The sequence below is a fragment of the Cibotium barometz genome, chromosome 63 (assembly GCF_041138505.1).
Source record: "Cibotium barometz isolate CiBa-2024 chromosome 63, ASM4113850v1, whole genome shotgun sequence".
Lineage (NCBI taxonomy): Eukaryota > Viridiplantae > Streptophyta > Polypodiopsida > Cyatheales > Cibotiaceae > Cibotium > Cibotium barometz.
This window is the reverse complement of record NC_141108.1, coordinates 11,460,264-11,471,747: the sequence shown is the minus strand read 5'-3', so window position 1 is coordinate 11,471,747 and position 11,484 is coordinate 11,460,264. Positions and strand designations below refer to the sequence as shown.

Below are 11,484 nucleotides of genomic sequence, written 5' to 3'. Positions count from 1 at the left end.
TTTATTTACATAATAAACATCTATTTGTTAATACAATAAATATAAATTTATAATGTTCTATTATAAAATAAGAAAAAATAAAAACTTATAAGTTTATATTTATGTGTGTGTGTGTGTATATATATACACACACAGAGACACATAAATATACATATGAACATAATTATTTTTTTCTTATAGTAGATTTATAATAAGTAAATATATTACATATTAAATATGCATATTTATTATAGAATATATATATATATATATATATATATATATATATATATATAACATGGAACTAATTTATATGTTTAGTATGTAAATAAAAAATAAAACAATTAAACATTTTTATTATTTTAAAATCTAGAATATATATTTTTATTTATTATAGAGGAAATATAATAAATAAATATATAATAGGCGGGTTGGACTCAAACGGATGATATGGTTGGTTGGTCATTTTGGACCAAGTAATGGGTTGGCCAACGTGGCCGACCTCCTATGTTCGTGTGCTAACCCAAGGCACTATACATGGACTAGTTTGGTAGCCTTTCCTCATCATCGAGTTCATTGTCCAGAGTCTATCTAGATCGCCATCAAAGCTCCTAAGCTCGAGTGGGCGGATAACCATCAATTTCACAAGCACTAATACTGTTTTCTTTTTACAATTGAGTGCTTTATATTGTGAAAATTTTGCTTCTGCTATTGTGTTTTCTTACATGGGGTTGATTGTTGTTAGGAGGCAACTCTCTCTCTCTCTCTCTCTTCACCCCCCCCCCCCCCCCCCCCAATGCGGAGAGGGGAGGGCAGATAGAACGGAGACCCTCTCTCTCACTCACTCATGGAGGCCTTGTTCCCTAGTAACAAATCTCACAATGACATCCTCTCTTGCATAAGCACATCACTTGCTATCAAACCTCCTCCTCTTTTGCATGACCAAAGGATTTGCTCATCTCTTGCATGTTTGAATCTTTCTTTCTTGCCTTATGAGTATGGGTGCAACATCCAAGAGGGTAGGCAGAACATACATGTGGAGCCTGAAAATCTCTCTCTCTCTCTCTCTCTCTCTCTCTCTCTCTCCATCCATGGAGCCTATATTTTTACTGAGGTGGGTAGGTATGATATTATTCGGTGCAAGGGCTCAACCTTAATTGATTAATAGCATGGAAAAATTAATTAACGACACTTAAAAAAACCATTATAAGTTTAATTAATTTGATTTCAATTTGTTCCACTACACAATAAAAATACTCCGTGTGTGAGACACATGGGAAACAAACTGGACCCAATATGGTGTTTATGGCTCTATGCTTTATTTTTACGCAAATTATTATTTATTATGACATTGATTACGAGAAAAAAAAAGTGAAAAAGAGGGATTTAAAAAATGAAGAGAAAGAGACCGACAAACCAAATACAAGACACCGAGATATTTAAATATAAATAGGACACCAGGTTAGTAGGGTTGAATTTTTTTATAGAAAAAGATATTGCGAATCTGTCCTTTTGAAAAGTTCGACAAAATATTATATTCCAGTTGTGCACGGCAATACAGTGGAAGTGTTCAACCTTAAAATAGCAGGTAAAATTAATTTAATAGGAGACACCAAAAGATCCTATTTATTGAACCAAAGACGTCTATTTTGACTCCTCTTCAACCCCACAATTCTATACAATGCTGTAGACTCAACCCTATACAATAGGAGCCTATTGATCCACAATTGTGTAGAAAGGCTACACTATTGATCCACTATTTCTTCATAGAATAGATTTTCATTTAAAATTGACCTTTCAGCCTGCGATTAACCACAAGAAAGACTGCTGTTGATCCACAATTCTTTATAGAAGAGATTTTTATTTAAAAATTGACCTATCAGCCTCCGATTAACCACAAGACTAAGGTAATATATATCGGAGGGCCACATAATTCCTCGTGTACAAATATAATTAGACTGTGTGACGCCCCTTTTTTATTCACATAGGTGTGCACGAGGCCTGAAAATTAAGAAAAGGAATTTTTAAAAAAAGGGGGAAGAACAAAAGAAGGCCCTCAAGCCAACAAAAGAGAAAAACCTTCTAAGTAGATAATGGCACCAAAAAATGTAGTACCCACCTACCACTCACATTATCCCAAATTATATCCCAAATAACATTGTAATTAGGAGGAATGGCTTTGATTCACAGTACTTCAGAGTGGAGCAAGTGGCTAAGCTAAGCAAAAGCTTACAGCTAGCATGATGTACATCTTAGCCAGAACCAAAAATTGAGTGTGAAATATGACCATGTTACATATATAATCCAAATGGAAGAAAGTCAATACCCGAACCAGTATAATAAGACCGGCAAGCTAAAGGAGGAATACATAATAAGGCAACTCTATATAGATGGTTCGCTCTTGACTCTTTCCATTGAAACTAAGAAAGATACAAATTGAAGAAATTTTACAAGAGGGGTATAACTCATCATATAGGGAGGCTCTGAGCCATTGTGAACTTCCATGTCCATGATTGGGCCTTGTTGTAGTTAGTATTGAAGCCTAGAACTTTGAAGGGTAGCCACATTAGATGGTGTAAAAGGGTTGAGAGGACTCCCCTGATAATGTAAAGGTAGAGAATAGTATAAATGTACCAACTTGCTCAAATAATGTGTACCGAATTGATGAGCAAGAATACTAGAAAAGGGGGCCCTTCTTGTTATATGATTTTGATGCAGTGCCTAGCTTGGAAACCATCTAGAAGAGGGTATTGCCTTGGTATATCACAAGCTTGGACCAAATATGTAGGCAGTGTCAATCCTCTAAACTTAGAGTTAAGGAGGGTTAGGATAATATTTGAACCTGCAGATGGTTAAAGTTAATGATGGTGATTAATTGTCACAGGAGAGAGCACCTTTGATTCGGATAACCGTGGAGGAGATGAGGTTGTTGACGGTGGCGACGGACTCGAGGGAGAGCTTTGCAGTGGGGACATGGTCCACAAGTATTTGGAAGGCCACAGTGAGGAGAGAGCCACTAGAGGAGCTGGGTGTGGTATTGTTGCTAGAGCTTGGGGTGATAACCTTGTTGTTATAGAGGTGGTGATGTTGGGAGGAGGATGACATGTGCCCATCTGGGAGAATGGCAAAGCCAGAGGGTAGCAATAAAACAATGTCTGGATCCCCTCCATTGAGCACAGCCCCCATTGCCCCCACATCAACAGGGGCATAGATCACTAGGGAGCAAGACTTGTCAGTGCAACAATCCTGCAATATCAGCATGTTACTTTGATTCGAGTTCATGGCCTGCCTCCAGAAAAGCCACCCCCCCCCCCCCAAAAAAAAGCCACAAAAAGAAATCGATTAATCATTCAACTTAAAAGAGGAAATCCAGGTTCAAAATATGATAAAATTGAAACATATATCAGTCCTGCCAGTTAAATTAACTAGACCACCGATTTGATTTAATCCTAAGCATTGACTAAAGGATGTTAATCGCTTACTTTATTTCTCATCATTGCACACCACGACAGAGCAATGAATAATTAATGGTTCACATAAAGGGGCTTTTCACCATTAAAAAGGAAGCCTAGTGCTGTGGTACTGAACCGTTGACCAGAGTGCCGTGCAGCTACAAGTGATCTGTCATTCGGATTCGAAAGGGCCACCCCGCTGGTTCGCAGTTTGACTTAATTTTATAATAAGAGGCTAATACAAATCCAAAGCTCCTAATTTCTCTTATAAAGGTATAATTCGAAGGTTAAATTCGCAATCGTTGCTCTCTTTTTTGAAGCCCTTTTACTATTTGAAGCGTTTTTAAATTCAAATGAGTGGGAAACGTGTGAAAAGGATGGCAAAATCATTGCATAGAGACTCGGGGTAGAGCACGATATGCACTAGAATTCTCTATGACTACTCACAACATAACATATGATATGGATGTGTAACCATGGAAAAAAACTTCTTTTTTTTTTTTGTTGTACTTCACATCAAGAGTGATGGGGTTGAATTTGAACAAGCATTTTCTTCATAATTTCATCCAATTATAATTACTTTTTTTCCTATGCAGTGAATTTTAATTTTCAACAAGCATTTTCTTCATAATTTCATCCAATTATAATTATAATATCTTTCATAAATTGAACCCCCCCGCTAGGTTAAAGCAGCCCTATCTTTCCTCGGAACCTCTGTATCACACATATCACATCTTTTCTCACTCCTGAAAGGTGACTAGTAAATAACATAGTCACCCTTGTGGGTTTTTTTTAAAGGTTATTTATATGTAGGTACCATGATTCAAGAGCACTTCTCGGTGTGCCGACACTACCACTCATGCTAGAGCCTATTACATACTCGAATATAATATAATTGACCTTTAAAAATTCTAAACAACAGATTACTTACATGTTTAGTATTAGTATTATATATCAACTAACTACTTAAACAGCACGTCTTGGCCTATCAACATTACCACTCAAGCTAGAGCTTCTTAGCTAGCCTCAAGGCTTTTGACTATTATCATGGAAAATACAACATAAAATGTAAAAGGACATTGAGTAATCACGACAAATGATACACCAATATCACATTTACATATCATTTGCCACCTATTCCCAAGAGATTTACTATAATGGCTAGAAATTCCTAGAAATTAACATCTAACAACTTGATTTACAATAATGGCTAGTAATACCTAGTACTTAACATGTAACCACTCGGTGTTCCTATCAAGCAAAATTGATTTTTATCTCCGACATGATTAGATCGATGGAATGGTCAATCTCCTAGAGAGTCAAACCTTTAAAGCAAGTGATGGATGGAAATGTTGCCTTTTACTAGCAAATACAATACACACTTAAGAATGAAAAGGAGATGACAACGAGATCTTAACCAAATGGGTAGGCACCTAAGCCTCCCAAAGCGGCGGTGGTTCGTTCAAATTCACCAAACTCATAATTCAGTACCAACCTTAGAAAAAAAGAGAGAGACAGAGACAAAGATAGAGACAGAGACAGAGACAGAGGACACTTACATTTACTTTCAACAAGGAGACGCAATTGCCTGGGTCTTGTCCTTTAGGAACATGGACTATTTCTTCCACATTTCCCATGTTGGAGAGGATGTCCCACTACACAAAACCCAAATTTTAAAAGCCCAATAGAAGTACAACATTACATTCAAGGAAAAAACTTAGGAAATTGTATTTAGAAAAGATTTAGATGGAAATTAATTACTTAACATAACTATCCAATAAAAGTACAATGTTGCATTCAGGGAAAAATTAAAAACTTGTATTCAGAAAAGAGATTCAGATGGAAATGAATTACTTAATCAAACTTGATTATGAGGGGTGTGATTAAAAACTATTATAGATGCTTTTTCAACCCACCAAAAATTTATAAAAATAGAAACTTAAAAAAAAATACCTCTGTTCTGTATCTTTCATCGCGAAGAAATTGAAAGACTCGAGCTGGGGGGACCGGAAGCCACAGGGAGGTTGCCGCGCTGAGCACGATGCCAGGTGGACGGCCAGGATCGTCCACGCTCTTGCGAATCACCACGCGGCACTCATCTGAAGGGCCACCTGTCCCAGACAGCGTGATCCACGTGTGGTTGGCCGAGGCGCTTACCCCACCACAGAAATTATTGGTCATACGCTCCGCTAGCTTAAGCAAGCTGCGCCGTCCTTCTGGGTTCGGAAGCACTAATCACACAAAATTAACCGCTCTTTAAGAACTCGTTAACGTATATCATTAAGCTAATCATTGCGTCCAACAGAAATTACATAAAGATTTTCCTGGTTTTGAGCCCCTGTTGTTTACTGTGTTGCGACCTCGAGACATTTGGTTACAGCAGAATTAAGCCTATAATTAACTACTGAATTGCTTACTAGGTTAGAATTAAGCGTATATTTAACGACTCCCGATTCACTTTAAGCTGATGTTCTCATCGCAGCCCTTAATTAACTTATTAACTTCAAAAATCTGATCAGGGTCCAACTAATGACAGATTAGGGAACTTAATAGGACTCATTTACCACATCCTTGCCATAAGAGAACTGATTTGAGGCAGGCCTCATATGGCGCAGATTTTTACTGGTTGGTTTAGTCCCAACTTTTACCCCTACCTGCTTCCCTGCCGCCTACGGTGTTGCTTGTAAGGAGGCTTGCTATGCGTTCACATTGCCTCTGTAGAGTGGCCACCCACCTCTGGGCACCAAAACCCATGCCACTGCTCACGAGCGTCTGATAGGACGGATGCACCCCTTTGTCGTCCACCTCCACATGCTCCACCCACGTGACCTGCACTTCAGTGCAAACCAATAAATAAATTAAAGTTTTTTAAAAAAAAACCCACCACAGGAACGGTGAAAAACAATGGAGTGAACAGTTGAATGATTGCATGCAGCTATGACATGACGTGTCTAATCACATAAAATATCATGTGAAGGGTCAAAAAGGCCATGGTGAAATTCCAAAAAAATGAAATAATTATTTATATGCCTGCTCAGTACTCACCATGACCCACTGACATACTCCCATACCAATGGTAACTGACCAGTTACATGAACGCCTAATTACTATCAACTTTTCCTACTCGTGTTGATTAGCATGAGATGACTACAAGAGTGCCCATCTCTTTTTTTTCTTTTTTTTTCATCGTGTTGATTACCATGAGATGACTGCTTATCTTTTTTTTTTTTAATCTTTATATATTACATAAAGGAAGAGTTTCACGAGATTCTTACGTGGCAACATAGTAAAAATTTAGAGCATTTTAGAAGTTCTAGGAAAGGTAGACTCTACCGGTCGCAATTTGGAAGTTTTAGGAAAGGTAGACCCCAAAGTGAGATTACTCGTATGAATAGTGACATATCATCGTCCAAGTCAGGTGAGGTTACTCGCGTTAATGGTGATTAATGATATAGCTGTTTTGATTATCCATTATAGTGGTGATTAATAAAAAAAACAAAAATGGGGAAAACGAGCCCTGAATTGCTAAAACTCCCATTTCCTTAACTCCAATAACAGTGGTAATTAGTTGAAGTAAAAAAATTGGGAATAAATAATAATGGGAATCAACCATGAATGCTGTAGCCAACGTAAGAAAACGTGTCTAATCACTCACTTTAATGCTACCTACGTTCAGGTGCTTGAATAAATGGGTTTGTACTGTATCTCCTGGCTGATTTTTATTTTTTTTTTTAAAGCCAGATTTTGTATTGTGCTTTAATTGACATTATAATTTTTAGTTAATATCAGATCAGTTTCTCTAAAATTTTAGGTTAGATTGAACTGGCGATGTGTCTAATGATCTGCTTAATGTGTCTACAAACCGAAAAAATTAACAAGTAAGTAACACTAATCATGATTTAAGCACATTAGGGGAACAAAGAATTGAGAGATTTTGATGCTTCGGACCTTAGAGTAACCGTTGGCAGTCTCCTCGATCACACACCCCGAGGGACGCTTTCTACACCTGAGCAAGGAAGGGGGAGGGTTCCCACGCAAGCTGTCCACGGACACGTCCACCACCACCCACAAATGATCCACCATTTTGGAGTACCTCAAGAAGTACAACTCCCGAGTGGGCACTAGAGGCGAGGGCAGCTGTAGCTCCGCATAGATCTGTGCCAAACTCCATTAAAATTAAACATGAAATTAGCATCTGCTTACGTTCTAAATCGCCCTTCCACAAGTAGGCACCATAGCCAACTTCTCGGCACTTGAAATGGTTCATCTCATTATTTATTCTCTCATTGCATTTGATTAAGTGCTAACTTACTCCTTGAAAGATAAATTATCTCTGGTATTGATAATTGTACTTAATCACGCGCTAAATTGATCTTCTAGAAACGGAGCTAGGACTACAAAACCCATTAATTAAGATTTAATTCATTTTATGAAGCAGTACTGGCACTAAATCAAGGCTTGGATTAGGGCTAATTAAAGCTTAAATGCCCTCTCAGCTGCTTAGATTAGAGGCGCATACCAATTGCATAGCCCCATCATAAGGATCAGCAGCTCCAGTTGATAATACTTCCACAGTTAGGGCTTTAGATATGATGGAAGGGAACATTTCAGTCCATCGAACCTGCAATAAATCATCAAATTGAGAAAAAAGCAGCACAATCCAATTCGTTTGCAGGCATGATGGCACACCTAATCCCTTGATTGCCCAATCTAACACTGTAATCCCTGCTGGCATGATAGCACCTCTAATCCTTTCATTACCCAATCAAACAGACTGTAATCCCTTGATTTAGCATAGAAAAAACAGAGGATTAAGAAGGCTAGCATACCACATCCATGAGGGTTTCAACAAGGGAGGAGCCGTTCATGATGACAAGATCGGTCTCTCTGGTTGCTTCGACTTTGAGGCCGAAAGGGGTAGGGCCAATGACGCGCGGGAAGCGCTGCAGATACTCTTGGTTGTCCAGCATTTCGTTGCCAGCAGAGGAGAAGTCGGGCACCCACAGAGGCTCGCCGGCCTGCGCCACCTGGGCGAGCTCCTCCATGGCCGACACCGCCAACTCCACCACCATGCGCTTCTCTGCATCTGTCAGACAAAGAGGCCTCGACGCAATCTCTGCTACAGATGGCCCTGCTGCCGCAAGGTCGCTCAGCGCCGCCGGCGCTTGTATGTTGTTCAACCCTAGCTCGGTAGATGATGTCGGTGGCGAAGCTGCAGCCAGCGGTGATAAAGCTATTGCTGCAGCTCCGCCTCCTCCTGCTGCTACAGGCACTATGGACGGCCTCTTTGCTGCGAGTATTGTTAGCCTGCTTACCTGCATGACTATACCACATTAGTTCAGCCTAACTAAGAGGTTTACAGCATCGTTACTTCGGTCTACATGAGATCTTAACCAAGCCTGGGTGAGATAATCTTGCATTAGCCTAGCCTATAGGTGTGAAATGGCAACACACAAACTGTCAAAACGAAGATTAATTCAATGCCTAGACACGATAAACGTCTTTGACTTAATTACAGCACATTAATCTCGCTTTGAACACTAATTATCTACCCTCACTAACCTCCTCTTTCAGCTTGGCATTCTCCATCCTCAGCTGTTGCTCTTCCAATGACATCTCCTGCATGTTTGCAGGCCCCCCGCAGCTGGAGCAGACAACGCTTCTGATGGCCTCTCGTAATGCCGCATTCTCCACCTTCAGCTTGTCATTCTCGTTTCTCAGATAAGAGTTGTCCTGGCGTTCTTGCTGGGCCTGGGGTTGATATATCGGATTAACAACACAAAACTTGGAGCTTAATCCAAAATTACAGCTAGGGAGAGTGCAAGATATAGAGCCAAGTCCATAGATTAAGGTGCAAAATCCAGAGATTGATGCCAATACTAAAACTGAACTTAATCCAGGGATTATGCCCAATCCTATAACTTAATGCAAGGATTAATGTGAAAACTCGAGAGCTTAAAAGTCATGGACATGCATAGCCCAAGTTCTTAATCCAGGGATGAGAGTGCAAAGCCCAAGTCTAAATCCAGGGATTAAGAGTGCAAAGCAAGAGGTTAATCCAGAATACAGAGGGGAGCAGGAGTTTACCGAACCTTCATCTGCGTACGCTTGTTCTGGAACCAGAACTTAACCTGCCTGGGATCAAGGTTAAGCTCTCTACTGAGCTCGAGCCTGGCCTTCTCATCTGGGTGCGGGCATTCCTTGAACAATCTGCATCCCCCAGAGTGTAAAAAATTAGGCATAGATAACCATGCCAAGACCCTTAATAATTGAGCTCTCCCAAGTGCAGAAAGATGAAGGTTTAACCTAAGGGGAAACGCATTGTTTAATCCGCCATTAATTTTTGTTTAACATCTGCTACTGCTGCTGACCTTTCCATTTCGTGGATTTGGCGCTGTGTGTGTCTGTGGTATCGTTTTTTGCCTCTTCGTTGCCCATCTTGCTCGTCTGCAGAGCCCCCGTCCTGGTTATCGCTGCTAATGGACTTGCTTTCTAGCTCATCCAGCTGATCTCTGGTGCTCTTCAGCATCTTGCCACTGTCTGCACTAACCTCATTAAGCTGTGCGACATCCAAGATCATGGGCTGCCATAGCCATCACCACCATCAAGCAAGCTGCCCGCGTGAGATAATTAACGAAGGTCAAATTAACCCTGTACTTGAAAACAGGGAAGCACACAGAAACAAGGAAGGATTTTTTTTAGTTATATACGCACCGGTGCTAGAGATAATGATCCTTCTGGTAAAACGTGTTTATTGGACATTGGCAGAGCAGGGTTCGAGGGTCCAAAAACTCTGTTAAGATACAGTAATTACCGCATAATCGAGGGTTAATCCGAGATGTAATGATAATTAGCGGTCTGTGTGTAGGCTCTGTTTTGGGTTTAGGGCTCTGATTAGCATTGCAACCGTTCGTAACAGCAAGGGGGGAGGAGCTATTTGGAATATGGAAACATTTGAGATACGAAAATATATCCTCTTTCCTAACTATCGGAGGGAATGGCGGCAGGAGGGTGAGGGACTGCGAGGGCCACCATGGTCATGTGTAGTGTGTTGTAAAGAAAAGTACTGCAAACCAGAAAGAGATGGATTTGGAGAAGACAACAAAAACCACCCACACAGAGCGCGCGCGGGCACACACACAACCACATCCACCCCAGGGACCGAAGGTGAAGAGATAACAGAAGAGCCGGTCTCTCCTTCCTAGCCCTAGCTTGCTGCTTTCTCTGTCACCGTGTTTGCAAAGAGTTCTCCTCTCACTGGCCTGTCCTGTGTGCTTTGTCTCTGCATGCCCAATTTTTCCACCATCGCACCTTTAGCTTAACTCGCTAACCTAAGCCCAAATCTGGCCATCTATCATCAACCGGAACCGCATCTTCTTTGAATAATTATTAATGAAGACGTTAGTCTTATCACCCTTTGGAAAGTTGAACCTGCCGCACGAAAAGCTTCAAAGGGCAGGCCGCAGGCTGTTGACTTTGTTTACAGGTTTTCTTACCACCCCGCCATGACTCGGCAGTCCACGTAGGTTTGCCACGTCGCTCCGTGGCTGACCTGGCACGGTGGCATGGGATTTCCCGCGCATTTAATGCAGCTTCGTGGGGTATAAATGCTCTGAACAACAACGCGTCCGGGAGGTGCTAATGAATGCGGGAGGGTGCCACGTCAGGGGGCAGCCGTGCACTGCCAGCTAGCTTTAAAAGCCTGCGATGGATGGATGGATGTGAGCGAGCTTATTCACGACCCATTCATGCCTGGAAGCATTTCACGTAGCATCTACAAGGCGCATGACTTTTGCTCACATTTAATTCTACAACCCATGCGCTTTGCGCATGCCCCCCCGCCCCCTTTCCTCTTACATCATGCATGCATGCATGCCATGCAACGTATGGATCTCGAGGTGTCCCATGGTTTGCTCGTGAACCCTCGCTTTTATGCGATAGCGACCCGCCCCCTGCCCCACGAAAGTGAATTAACATAAAATCGCAATTTTTCTGGGTCTTTTTTTGTAAAAAGGTCGGAACTCTCAAAATAATTTATAGAGTATAAAAAAAC

At 40.9% G+C, this 11,484-nt stretch overlaps 1 protein-coding gene across 2 annotated transcripts; it reads right to left on the bottom strand.

The window, feature by feature from the left end:
- Nucleotides 1-2,248: 2,248 nt before the first annotated feature.
- Nucleotides 2,249-10,896, bottom strand: LOC147603681 (homeobox-leucine zipper protein HDG2-like). Of its 2 annotated transcripts, none has more exons than XM_086796238.1 (11): nt 10,146-10,896; nt 9,803-10,014; nt 9,524-9,641; nt 8,994-9,182; nt 8,261-8,746; nt 7,951-8,052; nt 7,380-7,586; nt 6,086-6,260; nt 5,385-5,662; nt 4,991-5,086; nt 2,249-3,264 (listed from the first exon to the last, which is right to left on the bottom strand). In XM_086796238.1, the coding sequence occupies exons 1-11, from the start codon at nt 10,191-10,193 to the stop codon at nt 2,851-2,853; spliced, it is 2,325 nt and encodes a 774-aa protein (XP_086652364.1). In that variant the 5' UTR covers nt 10,194-10,896; the 3' UTR covers nt 2,249-2,850. The 2 variants fall into 2 exon arrangements, with proteins under 2 accessions (XP_086652364.1, XP_086652365.1); XM_086796239.1 differs by having other exon boundaries at nt 9,803-10,044; nt 10,146-10,813.
- Between the last annotated feature and the right edge of the window lie 588 nt (nt 10,897-11,484).

Bases quoted from the DNA above. Each gene is read 5' to 3' on its own strand.
- LOC147603681 (XM_086796238.1), bottom strand. From the start codon at position 10,193: ATGTCCAATAAACACGTTTTACCAGAAGGATCATTATCTCTAGCACCG. The intron at 8,747-8,993 runs GTTAGTGAGGGT...ATAGTCATGCAG, and splicing joins ATGCCAAGCTGAAAGAGGAG to GTAAGCAGGCTAACAATACT. The intron at 3,265-4,990 runs GTAAGTGTCCTC...TTCTGGAGGCAG, and splicing joins TCTCCTTGTTGAAAGTAAAT to GCCATGAACTCGAATCAAAG.